Source organism: Chelon labrosus (assembly GCF_963514085.1).
Source record: "Chelon labrosus genome assembly, chromosome: 3".
NCBI lineage: Eukaryota > Metazoa > Chordata > Actinopteri > Mugiliformes > Mugilidae > Chelon > Chelon labrosus.
The window spans coordinates 28,520,837-28,544,445 of NC_140339.1; the positions used below are offsets into that span (position 1 = coordinate 28,520,837).

A 23,609-nucleotide genomic window follows, 5' to 3' on the forward strand; every position below is an offset into this window, starting at 1 on the left:
CATCTGAGCAGTCTCTGTGAAAGGCTCTCCTGCCTTCCTTTCCTGTCTGTAGGTTTTTTCCTTTTCAATCTCAATGCAAAATAGGATTCAGCTCTGCTTACTCAGCATTTTTATACACAGAATCTGATTTTATGTATATGTATTGTATCATCCAGTTCAAATGTGTGGAAATTTATTGTGCTTCACCACTCATCTATTGATGTTTTTCCTCCAATTAGTCTCCAGATTAATAAGGTAGGCCTGTGCATACCCTTTGTGGTGACTGTATAAATAGTATAGTGTACATTACATATAGAATCATGTCCACAGACTTTATGAATAAGGTTAGTGTTATTCCGTGTTTTTCCTATAGTGATTACCTCCCATCCAATACAGATCCAGATTAATTCCTGCTGAAGGTCTAAACATTTCAAATGGTTCACACATGTATAATTTCATTGTTTTTAGATTTAATTACAGCTCGTCAGGGAAGGTTTTATCAGACGTTACTGCAACAGCATAAAAATAAGAGACGAGGTGGCAAGAAATCACTTTTCTCATGCCTTCAGCATTTTTAAAGATATTAAGCCATAAAATAAACATCCTGATCATTTGCTGTTTAACTGCTGATTAATCTTTGCGGCGTTGGCGTGCGGATCGTCTCCGGGCGAATTGTCTACTGTTGTCTGCATATGAGGATTGTGAAATAAAGGATAACGTTTGCATTAAACGGCAGCCAAGGTGGCGCTCTCATCAGGTGGTGCATTGCATTTAGGTGAGAAGGTAGAAAACCAGAAATAATTATGAGGTTTGAGTACAATAGAAATTACATTTGGTGTTGTGGTGTATAGTACAGAGGAATATGATATTTCAGGCGTTTGAATGTGCAGACATTTACGTTTACTAGGCTGAATTCATGGGTTGGGTCTAAATAAAATGTGTTAATACTGATAAAAATATAAATTACCATACCTAAATGAATGTGCCACACTTAGAGCAGTTCTTCATGTGCACAATAAGTTGACGGGAAAACAACAAACTAACACTACAGAATAAAAAAAAAATGTTCATTTTATGATACATTTGAAGTCAGTACACATAAAACATCATAACACTGGTCCTGGTACAGCAGTAACACTGGACATTATGTGGGCTGAACACTTCAGAGGATTTCGATAACAAGGTCACTGGATGACTCCGCACAGCTTTCAGATCAAATTCACTGAATCAGAGGAAAACGTTCATCAATTATTAACTGTCTTGGCATCTTTCTCTTAAGAAGAAGGTGTGTGTGTATTTATATGTGTGTGTTGAGGGATTGGGGGTTAGTGCCTTAGCAGAGTTGTTGTTGTTGCAGTCATCAGATTTGGGATGAGATACTTCTCCCGTGTCTGTGTCTTCTGGTGTTCATGTTCAACAAAAGGATGCCCACATAAATAAGAGTAAGTGTGTTTCAGTGCTGCAGGGCAGGAAGGATGGTTCCTCTGCACGGTCCAAACCCCACCCTGTATCCATCTCCTTGACAGTAACCTAGGCAGAGGAAGAGGTCGGACATCAGTATAATTTAAAACACCTGATTATGGACATTATGGACTTGATCAGTATTATTATATTATGTAAAAATCAACTGAAGCTCATCTAGAGAGGAAATTATAATAACAGAGGAAGCGGTAGCTGCAAACTGCAGTCGGTGCTCTGTCACTTAACATATGACTCTTCCCTTAGCAAGTCCAGGTAAATCCGCAGCCTGCAGGTGATTAAAATGCAAATGCATGCTAAAGCTCGACTGCCGTGTCAAAATGATCACAGGTTCAGCTGAACTGCAGCTTAACTCCAGCAAATTGGAGTGCACTGGGAGTAGGTGTGTTTGATGGCTTACCAGCATGCCCTGGAGCAAACTAAATTATCATTCCCATCATCATTTCTTATCATCGGCATCCGTCCCATTTTGCTCTGCATAGTTCCAACGGTTATCTACATTGTAGCATCTTTCCAAGCTTAGTTAGAAAACTGTCTGCTTTTATTTTTATTAGAAACCCAAACCAAATCTTTAAGTAATATTGTTCTGCTTCATTCAAATACATGGACATGTTCTGTTTGCTGAAGCATGATCTATATATAGAAAACATTTACATAGAAATGATGAGAAAGCACGCTGCTGCTGCCAAACACATCCAAAGGAGGAGTGTGCAGTCAGTCACCTCTAGTTGGTTGTATAATTATAAGGAAGTCAAATCGTTCGTGGGTAATGTGGATTCACTTTGCTAAAGAAACCGCCCAGGGAGTGAATGCTGTCTACCTGGGCGTAGCTCGACTGGTTTGCTCTGAAATTAAGTGATTGTTGTGTTCACACCAGCCCAAACGAAATGACCTGAGGGATAAATGCTCTTGTTTCAGAACAACAATCTAGGTTATATCAAGCTTATATCCTTTTATTGGAACTTCTATGGAAACTGATCTGGCAGCACATACTGTACCTTTGTTCCCATAACATAGTCATATCTCTTCATTGCTTGTCACAGTTGTGACTCATCAGAGAATGGACATGGGCCTTCTGAGGGTGTCCTGTGGTGTCTGGCAACAGAATGTTGTTAGTGGGGGGCTTTGGGTCCTATGGTTTGAGGGGAGGGGCCTCTGTGGATCATCCCACAGATACTTGATCAGTTTGGAATCTAGTGAATTTGGAGGCCAGGTCAACACCTTGTGCTGTTCTTCATGTTTTTTTAGTTGTTCCTAAAGCGTTTTTGTGTGTGTGTCTGTGTCAGGCTGCATCCTGCTGGGGATGGCTGCTGCCACCAAGGAGTGTCATTGCTATGGGGTGGGGGTGTCTGGTCTGGTCTAAGTGGGTGCTACATATATAGTAAACATACATATATAGTAAAGTACCGTTTTCTCATCAGCAGGCAACTATGCTGATGAAAACTTTCCAAAGTCTCATAAAACTTTCCCTAAAGTTATAATGGTGAGGTCTGGGTTCTCTTGATTTGTGCTTGGAGACGAGACATTTCACCTTGAAAACTGGCGTTACAAAGTGACATTGTGTGATTAAAAAGATTTAAAAATATTACCAGTGAGGAATGGTCAAACACATAAAGCATTCGTGTCTAATTGCAAAAAGCTTTCATCTGTTGCTCCTTCAATAAATATTGTCAGATACTTTCAAATGATCTCTCTGCATTGAGCTATTGTGTAGATGTGATAACAAAATGTTAGTAATTATCCTCATTCGAACCTGTGATGGTGACTTCATCTCCATCATTCAGGAAGGTTCTAGTATTTCCTCCTCCCAGATCAATGCTCTTAGATCCTCTCCATGACAGCTCCAGCATGGAGCCAAAACTCTCTGGATCCTGATGAAAAAGAAAGATGGGATAAAAGTCACAAAGGCAACAAGAATGTAAAAGCAAGGAGATAAAACATAGAAACTCAAGAACAGAAATTTGGAAAAGAAAAAACAACAAAAAACAAAACTAAATTAAAAGCGAAAGTGTGTAGTGACTAAGGGCAGTCCTATAACAGTTCTACGCATATACTTAATTGTTATTTTTCAGTAACTATACTATGCATGCAGACACTCACAGGTCCACTGATGGTACCAGAAGCCAGCAGATCTCCTGGTCTGACGTTGCAGCCATTAACTGTGTGATGGGTGAGCTGCTGCTTCATGGTCCAATACATGTACTTGAGACAGAAAGAAAGAGAGGCAGAGATGTGTTTACAGTTTACAGACCTTTAAAAATAATGGTAAATAAATATGTAGTAGCAAGCTTATATCATTATATCTGGACATTAATACAGCAGGATTATCCACTGCTGATTTATACATTTTATTTTACTTTTTAATTAAATCCACAGACACAGAAGTAATCATCAAACAATGATTATTTAGTCAAATCACTCAAGAAAAAAAAGTTGTGTCTGTCTTCTTGGTATGTCATGTTGTATGCACATAAAATGGTTGTATGTTCTGTATATGTACAGATGTGTACTTTGCATGATGTTTGCATGCAGTTGTTAAACTGGGCCAGAACTCTAGTATCATGGCAGGAAGTTCAGAGTTTCTTGAAGCATATCGTAAATTAAATAATCAGTTTACTTCTGTTTAAATGTTCAGCTAAAACTTTGACACCTTCATGAGTGTTTTACAGCGTGGCTGTCTCCGTTCTGCCTTATTTACAGCTAAGTGCACAAGTCTGCACAGTCACTTAGGCCATACAGATATAACAAATAAGGTTCATTTTCTGCCATAAATAGCCCAGATGAGGCACTGCATTGTTCGCTGTACGCATAAAACAGCACAGATTGTTATCGTGCACTGTCTCGGCACACGGCGATCCTACCTTGAAGTTTGACTTGCAGATATTTGCGGCCTCTGCCATGTCCTGTCCTTGAAGGACAAACAGCAGCTGTTATTTATGGTGACAGACAATGACTTCATAGCACATTACAGTACTTTACACTCACAGAATAGGGTTACGGTGAAAACAGAAATAAAGCTTCTCACTATGGCGTGCACAGTATCATTCAGTTGTGGTTAAACTGACTAGCTGCATTCTGTTTACTTGTGGTACTTGTACCATACTTGGGCATGTCTATTTTCTACTACAGATCACCACAGAGGAAAATAAAGTAAATGTACCAGACAGATGTTGTTCTCTGCAGTTGACTTTATAAACATATAATGAGCATATTAACTTTCGTCCACTGTTATTCAGCAAATATATGAAAGTCAGAGGTAGCACGACCTTGACTGTCTGCAAATGGGACTTTCTCGTCAATGCACCAGCAATAATAATCCATTAATATACATGTAGTTAACGCTGGCGGGACACTGCTGCTCCCTGAGGAGTATTTTTACTCCTAACTGGTAAGTAAAAGCACGCGTGTGTGTCTGTTTAGTTCGATGACAGTCGGACTGCACGGTACCTTTTAGAGACACAAACAGGTTGATGTTGAAAGTGTAAGCATCACGGTGTTGCAGGTATGGAAGGGGTTCAGGATCCTGCAGGAAGAGAAGAAATAGAAGCCAATCTTTAACGTTGGTCAGACAAAACAAACGTAATAACTGACAGCAGGGCGACACTAGGGGAAGGGTCATTTTGTCCTCTAAATCTTAACAAATCTACCTGAAGTCTACCTGAATCTACAATCAACCTGAAGGTTTAACTGCCTGATCGTCTGATTTTGCTTGCCAAGCCAGTGATTTAATAATTTGTGGTGAGACAGAATTTGAAGTCACTGAAATCTTGGTGCATGATAACCTTTATTCATGACATAAGTAATCACTAGCTAATGATGAGAGATGGACATACATTCTAAGTAGATAATTATAGGAATATGAATAACTGATTAGCCTTGACGTTAAACTCTTTTCTGCTCTTGAATGGCACCTCTCTCTCCACAGATATACTGTGTGACTCTTGTGTTCACCTGGATGGGGTTAGCCTCTGCGAAAGGTAACAGCGCCTCCATCGGAACGACCCAGGGTGAGATTGTTGTGCCAAAATTTTTTCCCAGGAAAGGACCCAGAGGAACATACTCCCAAGCCTGGATGTCCCGGGCTGAGAACAAACACAAGTACATGGTTAATTTTGCAGCTTATGCTTTGGAGAATCCTGGAAGATTAGGGCCTTTTTATAATTAGAACAATATTCTAGGAAATATTCTAGTGTCCATGTAATATAACCAGTCTCTTACTACACTGCATTACTATGCGTATTTCATTTTAAAGTTATGATAATTCTAGATGTGATTTGCATGTGCATCATGCTGTGGTTGATCCAACACCGCACGACAACAAATGGTGAGTGGGAAAGAGAAGTGCACAGTGGCTGCTGCTCCTCCCTGCCAACCTCACTGTTCCAACTGCAGAAAGAATCTCAGACGGATCATTTCTCAGAACAGGGAACAGTTCGTCACTCACGCTCCATTTTGCTCAGTGAGCCTCGCAAGCACCATCTGTGTTACCACAAACCGGTTGGCAGTGTAAATACCAACCCGCCGTAGAAACAGACACGCAAAAGGAAAAACGTCACGGGTCAGATATCTCAGATTTTGGAGATTTAATTAAACAAACAGTCTGAGTTACATTTACATTTAAGTCTCTTGTGTCTTATGAACGTGTCGTTCAACTTTCCGCTCAAAACGGCACAGATCGTACAACCAGATTTCAGCCCGGATCCAAACAGGATGTTACAGTGTTAGTAGCACTAAATGCAAATGAGCTTCTGTTGTCCCTGCCCCCTATTTGGCAGACGGATGTGCCTTTCCTGCCAGCGCCATGGATCCCATGACGGAAATGAGGCAGGAGTAGCAATGAGCAAATACAGGAATTCAGCCATACCTGTTTGAACCAGCTAGAGGAGGTGATCCTCCCTGGCTAATTCAGTATGTACACTAATGTATACGAATAAAGAAGTGTTTGTGTGTCTGTTTGTGGAACTGCTATACAACACAAAAGAAGTGTGTGAACACCTTGAAAAAAGTTTTTTAAAAATGCGCAACAAGGCTTTACCCTGTCACTGTACCTAAAGAAATAAGAAGCCCAGCATAGCAGGAAATGGAGAACGAAGACAATAACTTATTCAGGTAATGTGGAGTCTGCTCTGAATCATGATCATTATCGATATGGAAGCACACTCAGTCAGACAGATGTGTTCACGGCATATTATCTGTTCATGTCCAGATAATCAATTTCTATTTTGTTCCATCTCTTGCTCGTACTGTGTGAAGTTCATAATGCATAGTAATAGCCCTCCTGTTCCCCTACACACTGTGGTCCCATAGGTGCACGCACAGTGAGGCTAATGAAGCAGCGGGGAGATAATCTTCCTCTGTGAGAGCTTTGTAGCTTAATGCTATTTTCCTCTGTCCTAGCACGCTGACACGGCTCATTGGCCAAGCTTCCCCTCAAACACTATGACCCTTTAAAAATGACTTTTCAATTAAAATGCTCCGAAACGCTGAGAGGGAAGGGAAGAAGAAAGGAAGACTTAGCATGCAGTCGTACGGTAGAAATATCCATAGAGAGCCCGTGGCGAACTCTGCACAGACTGGTCTCCTGAGGGCATCAGCAGTCAAGTACAAAATGAAAGCTATGTCAGTTCACTTTCTGGCTGCACAGTCAGCAGGAATACCACAGAATGAAGAAATCCCTAATTCTGCCGAGAGAAAATAAACTGGGCTGTACTGTGCAGCACTCTGTGTGCACCAGTAGGATGGGATATGATGGGATGTCTTTGAACCATTTAGTGCAGAGGATGTGTTGCATGTATTTCAAAGGCATAACACTCCCCATAACTCCATAGTCACTGGATGTTTAGGTAAAACTCGCCATTATGCTCTGTAGTTAGTGGACATTTTTCAACTTAAGTGGCAGCACACATCTGACTTTAGTCTGTCTTCTGTACTTGTTCTGTATGTCTAAGGCTACCTTTACATGGAAACTATCTGAACCAAAAGCGCAAAAGTGGCGTTTCGTTTTCACTTTGAACTCCGCATTTAGACGAGCGTTTCTGAAACAAATCTGTGTTCAAACGGAAACGCAAAAGTGTGTGAAATTTCATACACATAGTTGCAGTATACGCGCCAGATGGCTAGGTGGCAACACTCCCAAGAGTGCCAGCGTAGAGGTATTTACTTTTCTTCTACTTTTCCACGCTTAGCGCGCGAAATACATTAACCAAAACAACCACATAGGCTACAACATGGCGAAGAAGAAGGCTGACAATTTTGTTTGGACTGATGAAGAGGTTGAGCTTTTGCTCAACGAAGTCCTCCCAGGTCGCATCCACAGCTCTCTAGGTTGCCTCCTCTGTATTGGTTCGTCAAGAATTTGTAGCACGTTGTTTACTCTTCGTCTCTGTTCTCTATTACACTCAATCAGGAATCTTATCAATTGCTGGGATGACTCTTGGATACAAATTATTGCGGCTAGGGCCTGTTGAACCTCCATCGCGGAGCTCGACATGTTGTTCACTTGTTTTTTTCCGGTCCTGTCGCATGCTTGTCACGTCATTTCTATTCGACGAGAAACGCAGTTTTGCGTTTTTCACCCTTTACACGGTGACGCGAGGGTGGAACGTTTTTAAGATTTCCACTCGGGAGGGTGGTTTCACTTTTTTGCGTTTTCAACCCCCAAAAACCATCTAAACGATATAGGACATCCGATAAAATGTTTTGCGCTTTTCACCTCCAATCGTTTTCGTGTAAAGTGCCCCTTAGTGTTAACAACTCAGCTAAATAGTCTCTTTAATGATATGGGTTTATATATTTACTTCTTTTTATGATCTAATTTTAACCTACATAACTGCAATGATGTTAGTCTGTCTATGATCTCGCAGAGTGTCATATGACAACAACAGCTGTCAGCAAATAAAAATATTTTTAAGTTTAAGTGTTTCTTTTTCTATGGGTTGGTTTTGACCTTTTCTGTTCTGTTCATAAGACTGAGCTTTTAACATGTAATCTGTTTGGTTGCTCTCATTCCTGTTTTAGTTTGAAATGATCCATTACTCTGCATCTGCTTCTTCCCTCATGCAACTGAACTTAACAAATAACCCCCTCACACACGCGCACAGTGTCCCATTTTAGGTGCAAAATCTCTACAGTTCATCTTCTATTTATATATTTTACATAGTTTTTTTGCATTGTTCAATTTACCTGACTTATGTTTATGTTTACTACACCAACCACCGTAAAAAAAAAAATCCTCATATGTGTGAACATACTTGGCAATAAAGACAATTCTGATTCTGATTCTGATCCAGATTCTGATAAGTTTTACCTCTGTCTCGTTTCCCATTAGTTCCATTTGTATATACACCGATCAGGCATAACATTATGACCACTGACAGGAGAAGCAGACCTGGCCTCCAAATCTCCTAGATCCCATACTGATCAAGTATCTGTGGGATGATCCACAGAGGCCCCTCCCCTCAACCCATAGGACCCAAAGGCCCCACTAACAACACTGTGTTGCCAGACACCACAGGACACCCTCAGAAGGCCCATGTCCATTCTCTGATGAGTCACAACTGTTTTGGAGGCACAAGGGAGACCTACACAATATTAGGAATGTCCTGTCCTGTTTTGTTTCTACTGTTACTATCAAGTTCTTGTCTGATTCCTAGTATTCCCTGCTTTTAATATTTTGTTCTGTATACCTTTTCATGCCTCTGCAGCACCTTCTGTTCTTTTTTTTCCTTACCTTAGTGTGTCTTGCAATTGGCTCATCCCTTTCCCTGCTACATCCTGACATGGGCATATGTACAGATGAATCTCTATCAACAACTATGTAAACCAAGGCGACCACACTTGCAAGTGCCTGTAGCTTCCAGCAACACAGCTCCACTTGCTGGTGACTAAGAGTGCTGCTGTCAGCCCATCCACGATGCACACATTCTCTTCATATTACTCCTATTCACACACACACAATCATGATGTTATAACTCTGCTGTAAGTAATAGTCTCCAGAGCTACCAGCTTTATTATACATGTTTACTTTGGAATGAACGGAACGTGACAGCTCACAGCATTCTGAACCGAATCTTGAGCCGGGACCGCACTTCACTTGGTAAATGCACACTGAAGTGCATTTAAACACTGATGGGGCGGCGTAACTTGGGAGAAATGAGAATTAACTACAGAGCGACAACATTTTGAACGGAATCCAAATCCTAACACCGTCTCTCTGCACATTGTCCCTGGAGCTGAAAGAGTAAAGCGAACCCTTAATGAGAACGCGTCTGTTGTTTTCCTTCTCACACTTGAAGTAGTAATATCTGCCACTGCACATTACACGCACAGGGCTAATGTGGTCCCTGCCAAAGGAGCGATAGAAGGAAAAGAAGTAGAAGTTAAGTTGAAATGCCACTTGCTGTACTCTCTAAATGGCCTCTTAAATCACAGCTAGTCAGGTTGTGGCAGAGAAGAAGTGCTCCAGGCAGCGTTGCAGAGTAGATTACAGAGGGCTGAAATACTGAACAGAGCAACAGGGAGGCTCTCCTGTTTGTGATAGTGAAGACAGGGAGGATGAAAGTATATGAACTGACTTAATAACTCCTTTACTGAAATAAACAACTACATTTTCTGCTTTTTTTCTGAAGTATTCATACAGCGCCTGATTATGTGTTATCCTTAAGAATATATTCTACATTCATATCAAAGCATGTCTCAAACAATGTATATACCTGTTTTTTTTTGTGCTGCAGATGTCTGATGAAGATCTTTTCTTCTTAAATGTGAGCACTAAAATTGAAGAGTTTTTATTTACGGCTTTTTTTTATAGTAATTTAAAATAATTTATGTAAGGATTACTGTATATAGGTTATTAATTATTTCAGACTTACTGGTTATAGTTGAACCTTTAATTTGTTTTTCTTACTTAACTTATTAGTTTACTCGTCTTTTGTTTGTCTTCATCTTAAACTAAGAATTAAGGAACCTCAGTTATGAGTCAGATGTACATATCTGCAGCGTTACATGCTAATATAAAGGGAATTTCTTTTACTGTGTCACTTATCTACTCTGCTTCATATAAAGCAATGGATCCTGCATATCCTCAGTTAACTGGGGATGTATTATGAGTCAAGTTAGAAGTGTGTTCGCATGCAGCACGGAGTGTTTATACTGACTGTAACCCTGCTTTAAATGTGCAGCCTGCTTTCAGCTTCGTCGTGTTTAATACATGCGGTGACAGAAATCCTCCCACATTCTGGAGCTAAACTTTCTAGTGGATATAATCACAGTCACCTCAAGAAGAAATGCCGCAAATTATATTTATTTCATGTTTTTGCTCAGCTCCGAGACTGAGGAGATTGTTTGGCAGGCTAAGATATGACCGAGCCAAGAGTGAAGAGGGGATATTAGAGAGGCTGGCAGAGCAGCTCTGTGCATTACCTCTCATGAGATTTTGGTGCTGAATCAATAATACATATTGCCACTCAGGTTTTGATGAGGACTGACTCTGCCATTTAATCCCAAACCATTTCCATCTGACTAAACCTGAAGTGACTGGAATAACATCTATAATGCAGAGCTAAATTAAGGAACAAGTGTGCTTCCTAGTGAAATGTCACTGTTAATTAGCGCTGTTGATTTGGCAGAGTATCATCAGCATCAGTGTAACTGGTGTAACAGATTACACTGGTTTTAAACGGAACATTTTAAAATGCTGTTAAGTTAAAAACGTGTTTTCGAGATTTTATATTTTCCAAAAATGGGGATAGCAACAGGAATTAGTCTAAAACATACAACAAGGAGACTGTTGGTGTGATGTGTTGTGCAGAGACTCTTACCACTCCAGTCGTTCATGAGTACCATGCCAAAGATGTGTTCATGGGCCTTGTTGATGGGAATGGGCTCCCCTAGCTGATTCCCTCCTCCAACAAAGAATGCCTGATCAATGCATAGAAGAAGTCCTAAGTGTAACAGCAAGGTAATGGAGGTGTATGCTATTGTATTGTTGCTATGTATACGTGAAAAATAGAGGGACAGCCCAGGTCTTTTAGTCAGGCAACTCAGATGTTGCAATCAAATTCTTTCAAAATCTACTCAAACATCACCAACACAAGGGTTATTGGATAAAGTAAATACTGTAATCACCATCTCCAGCTCAATGTCCAACTGCTTAGATGGGCCAAACACCGGAGGTTTTGCTAGGAGAAAGCACAGGACAAACATGGTTATCATCGCAAGTAAAACTCGGTGTACCAAAATCTGATAGTCACATCATGGGAATTCACATTTGGGGACAGGTTTAGTGACAAAAAGCAGCCTTAAAAATAATAATGATATATTATATAATCTTAAATCGAGTGGAGGGCCCTGCTGGGCTGCTATGTTACTACCTTACTCCACATTTGTTATGTGGTAGTATGAGAAAACAAATGACTGGAGCAACATACAGATAGACACAAAGCTAAAATAAACATCTTGAATAATGTAAAATAAGACAATCTGTCAGTAACAGGGAGTAACATAAACACTCTTTCGTGTCCACAAAGGTGTCCACATGACCATAAGTATACCCCAACTCAGAATAAGAAACTTTTTAGCAGATAAATGCTCCACTATACTAGTCTCCAACTTTGCCTGTCTGCTGTTTGTGCTGAGCAGATCGTGTAAAGTGGGTTTATCTGAGCCTTTTCTGAAAACAGCTTCCTTCCGCGGCTGGAAACCTGATTGCGGAGCTCATCATTTACACAGATATGTAACATTGGCTCATTATCCTGAATAAACAAATACACAAGTATAATATTTCTCTTTCATTTGTTTGATTGGGTTCATTGTCTACTTGTGGATATGTGTAAAATTCCGCTGATGTTTTTTTTGTCATTTTTAAGCAAAAATGTAGAAAGCAGCAGCAGTCAGCACAGTTTGATTCCTATGTGACGGGCAAAGATTTACACTGAGTGACAAACAAATGATATGAATGGTATGACCTAATTCTAGATAACATATGGCTCTTACTCTGATCGGGCCTCATCTGGCCTGAGGGACGGCGGATGGGGCTCCCAGAAACGATCACTGATGATGCTCTACCATGGTATCCCACTGGAAGCCTCAACCTGCAATAAAACAGAACCCAAGTAAGTAACAGTGACCACAGTGCTCCTTACCATGCTGCTTTATACTCATGTTAATATATGAATATTGATATTGCTCAGCATGTGTACTGTTTAAAAGTTAGTTTCTTTTGGTGCTTTGGAGGAGGAAATGAATGCAAACCTTTGTGCAATGAATGCAGAGCAGTACATAGAGAGTGATTTCAGACAGTGACTCCATCACCTTGAATTAGAGCAGACAGTTTTCACACCAGATCTAACGTCACTCAAGTTAAACTTTAAGGCAGTGGCCTTGAAAAAGGATTTGATGCACATTGGTTTTGTGTGTGTTTTCCATACCTCAGACTGGGTCTATGGATAAAACATTAGACACACTATAATATACAGTGATGGTTTCCTTATCCATGAATATACAGACAAAAACATTTGGTCTGTCATCAAAGACCTCCTGCTAGAAACGATCCTGATTACTGACCAGAGGAGAGGCTGTCAGCCAGAAAGAACAGCCTGCCAATCACCTGCTTAACCAACGTGCAGAGTGTCTGACTCAGAGGGAGACAGAGACGCCCCAGCCACCTTAGCATTCTTCCCACAAGAGTGGAAAATAAATGAAGGCTGTCTGTCCTGTATGACAGACGCTTTCTGTGGGGATGCTTTGAGAGCCCTGCCCCGGTCTTTAATTGCACAAAGATGCTCTGAAGCCCAGATCAATTAAAGGAACTGACTAGTGTCAGTCAATATACCACAGCTTGCAGAAAGCTTTAAACAGTTTCTCTCAGCCTTTCTTTCAGTACCTTCCCCAACTACGTGAATGTATCAAGGTCTCTCAGTAAGCATTTTCATTCTATCAAGAGACGTTAGTCTTTGCTGATGGTTTGATTTATGACATACCAGTTTGGCATCAGAGCGTTCTCCTTCCCCCTGAACATGATGCCAACATTGGTGGCGTGATCCTTGGAGGAGTAGAAGTCGGTGTAATCGCCTGTGGGAAAAATAAACAGAGAGGAGAGTTCATAAGTAGAACAGGCTGAAATATTCACATCTACTGCCTGCACCCATCTTTTATTAGTGAGGTCTATGTGACAGAATGAGCCAAGTGAGAGTTGACCAAAAAACAGTGTGTTGTTCAACAGTGCCCCCTGGTGCTGAGGTGTCCGCTGATGTGTCCCATTTATGGAACTTTAGCAAAGATGCATATTGATAAGAAACTTACATTGTTCCTTTCATATAACAATTACATATGTGTTATATGTATTCATTATTAGTGGCCTAACCTCAATATGAGTTACAACTGGTGTAAAAAAGACCTGACAATGATAACCGCAAGTTAAACCAAAATAATTATGGTCCAATTTAGTGTCAGCAGTTAGTCTCTTTATGGGTTAAGCCTGCCAGACATGTAAATGTATTTAAAAAATATTGCTGTGAGCAATCTGGTGACTTAAATTGGTAATGTAAAACTATCCACCATCTAGTGAAGGGAACAAAACTGGCATTTAGAAGACTAATGAAAAGTACTAATTCTTCCTTCGGCGAGTGTAGACATTAACACAGAGTGACGCGCCTTATTAAACATTCCCTGGATGTCAAATGGTGAGACAAGCCTTGAGATTAAATAATGTATTATTCAGTATGTCAGTTCAGGAGATGATGCCACAGGAGAGGTCACGCCTCTGGGTGGAAGCAACCCTCTGGTTGATGAGACAAACAAACAGCTCTGATCACAGGACTTTTACCCCACAGAACACAAGAGAGGCTCACCGATGTCTGCAGGAAGGTGCATGGTGGCTGCACTTTGGTGGACAAATGCTCTGCAGAGACGAAGACAAAAAGACAAGTTTGAAGGACAACTGGTGTTAGACAGCTGATGGGTTTGGAGATTAAACGTGGGTTTCCACTAAACAAGAAATGACTGTACAGAACAACAGCTTCTCAATTAGAACAAAACAATCTTTATTATCTTATAGTCATTTATTAACTGAACATTTCAGACAGATAGGCATAAATGTCAAACAGAATTCTATAGGCTTTACCATAAAAAGATGATGAAATCCATGTTTACCAAGGCTAAACTTGGGACTGCAATCATAACTTTCTGAAATACCACTCTAAACAAATACTACTCATATTACCCTGTCATTTAATGTTGGTTTATTAGTTAGCACTATTTGTATGTATTTGTTGACGGTGCATGCAATTTAGATGTAACCAGAACTAGATCTCCTTCACATGAACATATTCACGGAGAGGTAAATCCTGGCTTAACTGAGCCACTTGATGATCAGCTTATCCGGTGTCACCAACGCTCTGGCTCTGTGAAGCTGAACTTGTTCCAAGGTGCAGGCCACTGACCAAAATGCCTGTACTGTATTGTATGCAGCAGTATACTGTATTTTACTTGGAGAACTGAGCAATAATTTCATCTGCCAGCAAGGACACGGCATCTCAAGAGAACCTATAACTAGCCGACCTAACGCACATTAAAGGTTCACTACAAGTCATTGCTTTTTAGAAGATGTTTCATGATTCTTGACTTAGAAACTCCACCATGAATTAAAGGATTAGTTTGGTCCTGTTTATTTTTTGATCATATACTCTGTCAACCTGCACTCTCTTTAGTAGCTTATAATGATTTATTTATTTATTTATTTATTATTAAGATACAAATGGGAATCCAAAGTAGAATCAAAAGTCTCCTAAATGAATAAATGCATTTTAGTTATTGGCAGGTTGTCAACTTTCTAAGGAACCACTTAGATCATAAAATGTATTATACACTGTTGCTCATAAAGCTGGACTGTAATGTTTTTACTTCTTCTTCTAAAATGATTGTGACAAAGTAATTTATCAATGATAAAATGTTTATCTTCTCAAGACGTTATTGATCAGTCTCTTCCAGACGTATAACTGATGTGTATAAATAGGAATAAAAAGAGGGATGTGTCTGAAAAACAAAATGATTTCAACTTTATGGGCAACAGTGTATATCAAAGATTCTGCAATAAATATGATGAAAATGATAATTGAGATTTAAGACGTAAGCACGCAAAGCCGTGGCCGTAGCCTGATGGAGATCCTGGGAGTTATATAAATTCCTACATCTACACAGACTGACCTGCTCCGAAGGCTGACATCATCTCTCAGTGTGCTCTCATTGGCTGACAGCAACACTTGCAAGGTCCTCCTGGTCTCCCTCCAAGCCTCGTAACCAAGGGCCATGAAAGCATTTAGTGTGGGCTTGTGAGAGGACACAGATAATAGTTAAGATATCATACATCACACAGTTTTACCTACAATCATTTAGTATATTTCTATTTCTACTGGGTGAATGAACTTCCTGTAAACACGTGAGAGTGGGGTGGGAAAACCCTGTCTTAACAATGAGTAAATGCAAAAATATAGCAGCACCTATCCCAAAAATATCATCTTTTCTATTTGTATTTGTGTTTTCACATAACAGTATTCTTTCTTTTATTTAAGTACAGGTTTGGCATTGTACTAAAATATACTGGAGCAGTTGAGATCACCCAATCGTGATGTTATGTTTGCAATCTAATTCTTTTCAAGAGCTTTGTGTTACTCTTTACACTTGATGAAAGCCAGTCCTTTAATTGCTGTGCCAAAATTTCACTGCAGTGTTTCACACAGTCGACTTGTGGTGGTGGGAAATGCGGTATGTGACTGATGTTCATGCAGAGACTCATTCAGGGTACAGTTGCTTTTGCAGCCACAATTTGTAGATGTTTTCTATACACCTCCCGTGAGGACTGCCCGACTACCTAGCAACCAAACGTGAGACTGCAGCAGGGTTTGGATGAAAAGACTCTTGGAAAAGAACGGAACCACAAGACCCAGCACCCTTTAGAGAGTTGCAAAAGCACTTGTGAATTTCAAATAGTGGGGACATGAAGGTCACAAAAAATGAAGTCACTGAACTTGCTTTTGTAAAAAGAACTTTAGCATGGTACTTCTTCTAGTTTGCTATTATGATCTTGCACAGTCTGATTCAAACTGATTCAGGCTCAAAACTATTGAAGGTCAAACATACCTGGTCAAAGACATCTTGATGTTTAGAAATGACAGGCCCTCGGAACAAGGACTTTATCACGCTGAGGTCCAGTATCTGGTCTCCAATTGCAACACCAATGCGATGTTTGGGCTGGAAAAAATACACACACACAAGGACATCGGATCATCATTATACTTCCATTAACCTGCATTTATGAATCGGTTCAATGTCGCCTCATTAATCTGAAGCAGAGCATTTTATAATACACAACAGGAATGTGTATTGTTTATGGAACATCATTTTCTCATTAGCCATTTGAATTGTGTTGCATTCTATCAATGCTGTTTAGGTGCAAGATTTCTACCGGCTTCAGTCTTTAAGGGTTTCATAATGTGAATCTAATGGACCATGATTCTGAGTGCGCTCATAGCTGACATACAGTACATCTCTTAGTTCTTACAAAAGTCATTTGCAAACAGTAGCCTAGCACAAACCAAACTGCACTTACATTGTCAGGTGTGGAGAATATTCCATAAGGAAGGTTGTGGAAGGAGAAATCCGAAGTTTCATCTACTTTTATGAAAGACATCTTCTCTTTGGCCACGGTGTTCCACTCAACTCTACTGAGTAAAGAATGACTGAAGAGTAAGCGCTTCCAGATGTTTAACTTTGGACTGGCCCGCCTCCCACAGCAGAGCCAATCACATTCTGCCTACAGTATCCACCCTAGTCAAACCTCTGGAAGTTAATGCAAACCAGCCTCTTGAATGACAAAGCAAAACTAGAGTTTAGGTGCTCTGTCTGAAAGATGACGAATTCTAAAATGTATATGGCAATAGCATTCTCATTCAAATAAAAAATAAAACTAATCATCAAAATGTCAGACGAGTAAGTGTAGAGTGTGCAAAATTAACCAGTTTCATTTACGTTTAAAGCAAGAGTACCGAAATCCTTTTCTTGCCCCATGACTACATATAGGATTTCATCTGGAGTCTAGTGACCACATTACTCTTTGTGAACTTACTTCCTTCTTTATGTTCATACGTTTCAAAGTCAAACTCTACAGTGCCACAAATAAACAGAAACAAAGAATGATTTTTATTAAAAATCAGCACGGTCAATAAACATAAATACAGCACAATAACTATTGGCCCTTCTTTTTCCACACATGAACTATATTCTCACACTGTAAACTCAAACATGCTTCTCATGACCTCTCATCATACACTTAAACACACACACAACCCTCAGCGGAAGCGAACAGATTCACACAAAAAGCAGTTTCTTAATGATGATGCGAAAGCAAAGTCTGGTGTGTTCCAATACATTCGGTTATGACATGAGGCTACATACAAAGACGTGAGGAAACTAAAGATCACTGGTGAGGTGACATGCATTCTTTAAATCAGTGTAATAATGTGGGTTGTTCTAAGGAGGAAAAACTAATCACCAAGCTGGGAACATAAGTGGCTGATGTTGAGTTTTATTTTCTGCTCTGACTGGTTTTATATCTTCTGGATCTTCTCTCCAACAATCACAGGGTTTTCTTTCCTGATCTTCTCTGCAGCGTCAGCTTTGTAGTCAAAGGTGCAGTTGTGAACGTCTGAGTATCGGTGAATGCAGCAGAATAAATTTCCACATCTGCAGTCAAAGCCTGCGACAGAAAGTATTAACACTGAGGATGAGAGAAACAATCAAAACTTTAATCACTCACCACAAAGCATTTATTGCAGAAGCATACTAATACTAACAAATCTTCAGACATGCTGAAAGTGATGAGCAGGGTCCAGCATCAGCATCTCTGCTAAACAGCACAAATAATTTAAAGGACACACTTGATGGTTATTATCATAGAGTTATATATTACTCTATGATCATTCAACCCTAATGAGATATCTGGATCAGACTCACTATCAAGCAAGTATGGAATATGGAGTGGTTTATGTCACGTTGTCACAGATGGCTCACATAAAATCGTAGCCTCAGTCTCTATCAAATTGTCCAGTATCAGTTTGAGGCATGTGAGACTGTGTGACCAGTCCCTGGTGAACTATAGCACCGCTGTGTAAATAGTAAAAAGTCCTTATCACTTGTGTGTTCAGGAACTGTTTTTTCTTTGTCTTTTAACAAAAATAGCAGTGAAATATAGCTTTCAATCTGTGATTAAGCTGCTCATTAATGAGTCTGGAGACATGTGGACCACAAGGCCAGCCCATGTGGGAGGCAGTGATGAGTGTTTCTTGCAGCAGGTTAGTGTGTGTTAGCTCTTTCCTTGGCCTGTGTTGTACCTGTAAGACCAACTTTCTTGCGGCAGGTGAAGCAGCGGTTCTTCTTGGGTTTAGGCTTCTCCTCTGTCTGTACAGGCGAGTCTACCGACACATCAGACCCTGATGCTGAGACAGAAACTAAGCAGTCAATAATCACGCTGCAAACAGGCAATCGTTCATTCTGTGTTGTTTGATGACTTTTCATTTCCAGCCGGACTCTGTTTCCTTCCTTCCTAAACTAGCTCACCTCTCATCTCATCTATACTGTCATCACGGTCTTCCAGCTTCCTTTTCTTGCTTTTCTGAGTGTACTGTTTCACAAAGGGACAGTTCCTCATTACTGTCCTCTGGCATGAGGAAGCTGTCTTTGAGCTACCTGCTGAACACTCCCCTTTCTGCTCACACCCTACTACTGTAGCTCTGACTGCCATGCATGAACCTGTTGAGATCAGTTAACGACACAGACACACAGAACAACAGTTCATAAAACTACAACATGTCAGTGGGTTCCTGTTGCAATTTACTTTTAGTGTTTACCCTTGCTGCACTAACGCACAACAAATAATACCTTGAAAAAAAGAAGAAAATAAAACTAAGATTAAACCGTTTTGATTTGCTCTTTTGGCCCTTGTGTGATTTGGTGCTGCCAGTAGACAAACCTTTTGCTGTTGGCATTCTTAAAAAACACTGCAGCCACAACCAATCCATATCAGTACAGGAAATACACAATGTGTGTGGTGATATGTCTACAAAAACCTTTATATAGGTCTGTATATAGCATAGAACACACAATCGTTTAACCCCCTGACCTGTCATCTCTGAACACCGCTAACTGACAATGAAACAAGGAACAGCAGCAAGATTAATCATACTTGGTAAATCGTCCGCTGTCAGACTGGTATTTGCTCCTGAGGTATTCTCCTCTTTCGAGGTTGCTGAGGTTGTTGTTGTTCCACTGAAAAACAGGGAAAGGATGAAAAAGAAACAGCAGTGCATTAGCACAGAATTAATAAGAATATTTAGCACAGCATAACAGGCAACAGACTGATTAGTCATTCACTGACAAACACAGTGTTGATTTAAAAAGCTTTGTGGATATTTTATCAGAAAACATTTTACATTTCTAGATTTACATTATCTACATTTCCCATCAGAAATACGAATTATTAGGGAATCAGACATAGCTTGGTGTGAGTGTGAAGCAGCAGTACCTGCAGTGTGCAGATTCTGTGTCTGCAGGGCATGTGGCTGCTGGTGAAGTGACTGTAGTATTGTCAGAGCATTGTGTTAGGAGAGACTCTCCAATGCTGCTGTCAGCAGAAGAGGACCCTAAAATGAAAAAAAAAAGAGCACATTTCACATTAAATCCAGCCACTTCATTTCCACTAGGCCTCTTTTAAAAAAAAATCCACTATTGTATTTCTAGACACATGATGGCCATGTCCAGTCATACAGTATATACAGTTCTGATAATGTTTTTCCTCATTGGAGTTTTGTGATTATGAATTCACACCAATCTAATAATTTTGTCTTGAACTACCTACATCTATTATCTCCACTGAAAATCAGCATTCAAAGGTGGTGTTTGATTCATTTACTCAATCCAAGTTGTGTCTCTGTTGCATATGGTGTATTTACATTTGTTTCACAATAAAAGCCCTGTTCAGAAATGAGAAAAGCATTCTGGTCTGGCTAAAGCAAGAGGGATTTGATGCTGAAATGGTCATAGAACATGCAGAGTTTGTACTTAATGCAATACTTTTAACATGGTATGTGGGAGAGGATCAACACAATGCAGCTTTCTAAAATGTGACCAACTGCACTCATCAAAAAAACAGGAGTAACAAAGGCAAATAAAGACCCCAGTTACTATTTGAAGTTATATGACATTATAAGCAGTAAAGTATTTTATTATACTATATGTTTGCGTAGACTTAGATGCATTAGATTCTGAACTTTTAAAATGTTTAAGAGAGAGCATCTGCAAATAACTGTATATGTCAAAAAAGATGAAAGGCAACCATTTTGATTGGATTGTTATTTGTTTTAGACATTTTCCAAGCTGAGATGCCAAACACTCTCTGTTTGCTCTCAACTTGGACTTCGAAGTGTTGGTCACATACAACATCAGTTACTTTAAGCTTTGGAATTTCATCAGAAGCTTAAGTAATATGTCTATAAGCAACAAGTTAATTTGATGATGTAAACGGTATAAGCAATTTTGATTTAAAACACTGCAAAACAGCAGTAGTACATTTGCAAATTGTGCTTCATATACACCAAAGTTGTTCTTCTGTATCCCATTCATAGAGGCTATCCTGAGAGTGTGCTGGTGCTCAAGCAGCTTTGTAAACTGTTAACAGGCAGGTAAGACTTAATATATTTGCTTCTCTCACCAGATGGGCTAACATGTCCACTGCTGTTCTGTCTTTGAAGGAAGTCTTTGTAGCATATGGAACACATGCCATTATTCCTGGGGCTGGCATAGAAACCGCAGCCTGTGGAACAGAGCAGAGGAGCCTGACTCTGGTTGGTCTCCTGGGCCATGTCCCTCCTGGAAGAAGAGAGGAGTTGTGGTGTGCAGGTCAGTACCGTCATAGTTATAAAAAGACACTGTGTAACATGGACAGGGAGAAATTTAGTCATTTGGTCATCAGACTTGAACTATATAGTAGAACATTTGAAAACAGATTTCACATTTACAGATGGTTTTTTTTTTACAGGTCAGGATGCTTTTTGACTTTAGATTTGAAGATGCTGACTGGAAAGATCTGAATTTCTCCGAATAACCTGGTTAATTAAATGCACGTAAATATTTCCTGGCATTATTATGCAAAATGTGCTTATGTGGAACACATGAGAAATGTGGGTATTGACTAAATGGCTTTGGTCCGCAGCTAAAAGGTTTTGGGTTTGAATCAACAAGCCAGCTGAGGCCTTTCTGTACAGAGTTTGCATGTCCTGCCTTTGCCTGCAGGCTTCTCTCCAGGTGCTCCGGCTTCCTCCCACCATCCAAAGGCATGCATGTTAGGTTACTTAGTGACTCTAAAATTGGCCATAGGTGTGCATGTGAGTGTGAATGGTTGTTTGTGTCTCTGTGTTGGCCCTGTGATGGACTGGCAACGTGTCCAGGGTGTGTTCCACCTCTCGCCCAATGACATCTCTGTCCTATGTCCCTGGGACATTCCACAACAACAATTTAACAATTCCCACATGCTACCCTATCAGACAGTCACTCCATAAACTATATCCACCAGTGTGAGTTGAGTTATACCCCAACTGCTCCTTCAATAATGACCAAATAAATAGGAACCAGTTCATCTGAGGCTGTGGTAAACTGCCCTCATCTGGACTTATAGTCAGTCTGAGCGGTGGCGTTACCTCCCAGCAATTAGTCCCTTATTGTGAAATGTGTAACTGCGTTAAAGTACAGATGAGCTTTAAAATATATCCACTGAGTAGAATCGCATATGACCTGTGACCTACTGACCTACATATTAGATTTTTTTTCCCAAAACTGCATGCAAATGTGCTTGAGTCTGAAATCGCAACCATCTACACAGCAGAAGTGGAAGTGAGTCACACTCAGATGTTAGGTTATCTATTATCATATGCACTGAGCAACAGGTTAGACTAGGAAATGACACTCTTACTTCGTAGTCAGTTGGCATTGCCCTAACTGTAAAGCATGCATGTAATTAAAAGGAAAAAACAAACGACAGTAGGCTATTTGGAAAGGACACGTAATTACGCTACAAGAAAACAAACCAAACGAAATAAGACAGATAAGCACAGCCTACTGACTGTACGGTTTATATGCGTTACAAGAGTGCGTTGAAGAATAAATTAAATGGACTCGTATAGAAAGGGAGCTTGCAAAACAGTAGCCACAAGGTGAATCACACACTTAAACGAAACACTGCAACAACAAACCTTTAGTGAACACTGTTACTATCCTGCTATAGGACAGTATTATGTTACGGTGTCTACTGTAGCAGCTTCACTAAGAATAGCTATTGTTGACCGAAACAAACCGAGTTTCACGTTATAAATGACCTTACAGGCAACAACAACTGTGTGTCAGTCAAAAATATGTTCCTAAATTTCAAATATACACGAAAAAACTGAAATGACCACAGTTTCGGGCACATTTCGAGCCCCGTCAATAACCGACCTCTCATTTCCTGCTTCAGTTAGCACCCTTTTGTTCTAATATAAGCACCAGTACGCGAGGAATGCTGGCCACAAAAGAAACAGACATTTCAGTCATTAATTTTTTTTCAAAAGGATTTTTTAGTTTTTTTTTTTTTTTTTTAATATATATAACGAAACTTTGTGTTTGACCGACCTCAATTGTCGCCCCCAAATTCCTTCTCTGCACCTCCTTTTCTTCGTTTACACACAGACGATATCCGACATCATTATACATTGATCCGCACTCAAGACGCACAACTAGTTGCGATTGGTTGGCTTCAGCTCATGTCACGCCCATACCCCTAAACTCATTGGCTGAATGACACGTCAGTCATTTCTTACTGTCTCCAGTAAACAGCTGGTTGGGGGTAGGGAGGAAGTCTGAACTGACAGCTGATAACGTGTCATAGTGCACAAGGAAAAGCTGATATCGGTTAACTAGTCTAGGAGTATCATATAGCCTACATGTAGCTACAGTGTAGCAGAGGAAAAAATAAAAATAAAATTATCGGATAATTGAACTGGAAGTTCAATTGGAAGTAACTTAACACTTTACTAAAATGACAACAAATACAAACTGCAAATTTCTGACAA

At 40.0% G+C, this 23,609-nt stretch overlaps 2 protein-coding genes across 3 annotated transcripts; both read right to left on the minus strand.

Annotated features, from left to right (window-relative positions):
* Positions 1-1,032: 1,032 nt before the first annotated feature.
* Positions 1,033-17,462, minus strand: fah (fumarylacetoacetate hydrolase (fumarylacetoacetase)). Its single transcript, XM_084541575.1, has 14 exons — positions 17,063-17,462; positions 16,594-16,704; positions 15,661-15,782; positions 14,307-14,356; positions 13,437-13,527; positions 12,451-12,548; positions 11,584-11,636; positions 11,277-11,376; positions 5,410-5,540; positions 4,906-4,981; positions 4,320-4,366; positions 3,559-3,660; positions 3,212-3,329; positions 1,033-1,509 (listed from the first exon to the last, which is right to left on the minus strand). Exons 1-14 carry the CDS (start codon positions 17,141-17,143, stop codon positions 1,433-1,435), a joined length of 1,257 nt encoding a protein of 418 aa, XP_084397701.1. The 5' UTR covers positions 17,144-17,462; the 3' UTR covers positions 1,033-1,432.
* Positions 17,463-17,645: 183 nt separating this feature from the next.
* On the minus strand, positions 17,646-23,494 carry zfand6 (zinc finger, AN1-type domain 6). Of its 2 annotated transcripts, XM_084541577.1 has the most exons (7): positions 23,170-23,494; positions 21,218-21,375; positions 20,033-20,150; positions 19,694-19,776; positions 19,069-19,260; positions 18,843-18,947; positions 17,646-18,208 (listed from the first exon to the last, which is right to left on the minus strand). In XM_084541577.1, the coding sequence occupies exons 2-7, from the start codon at positions 21,366-21,368 to the stop codon at positions 18,060-18,062; spliced, it is 798 nt and encodes a 265-aa protein (XP_084397703.1). In that variant the 5' UTR covers positions 21,369-21,375; positions 23,170-23,494; the 3' UTR covers positions 17,646-18,059. The 2 variants fall into 2 exon arrangements, with proteins under 2 accessions (XP_084397703.1, XP_084397702.1); XM_084541576.1 differs by lacking the exon at positions 19,069-19,260 and having other exon boundaries at positions 17,653-18,208.
* Positions 23,495-23,609: the final 115 nt, after the last annotated feature.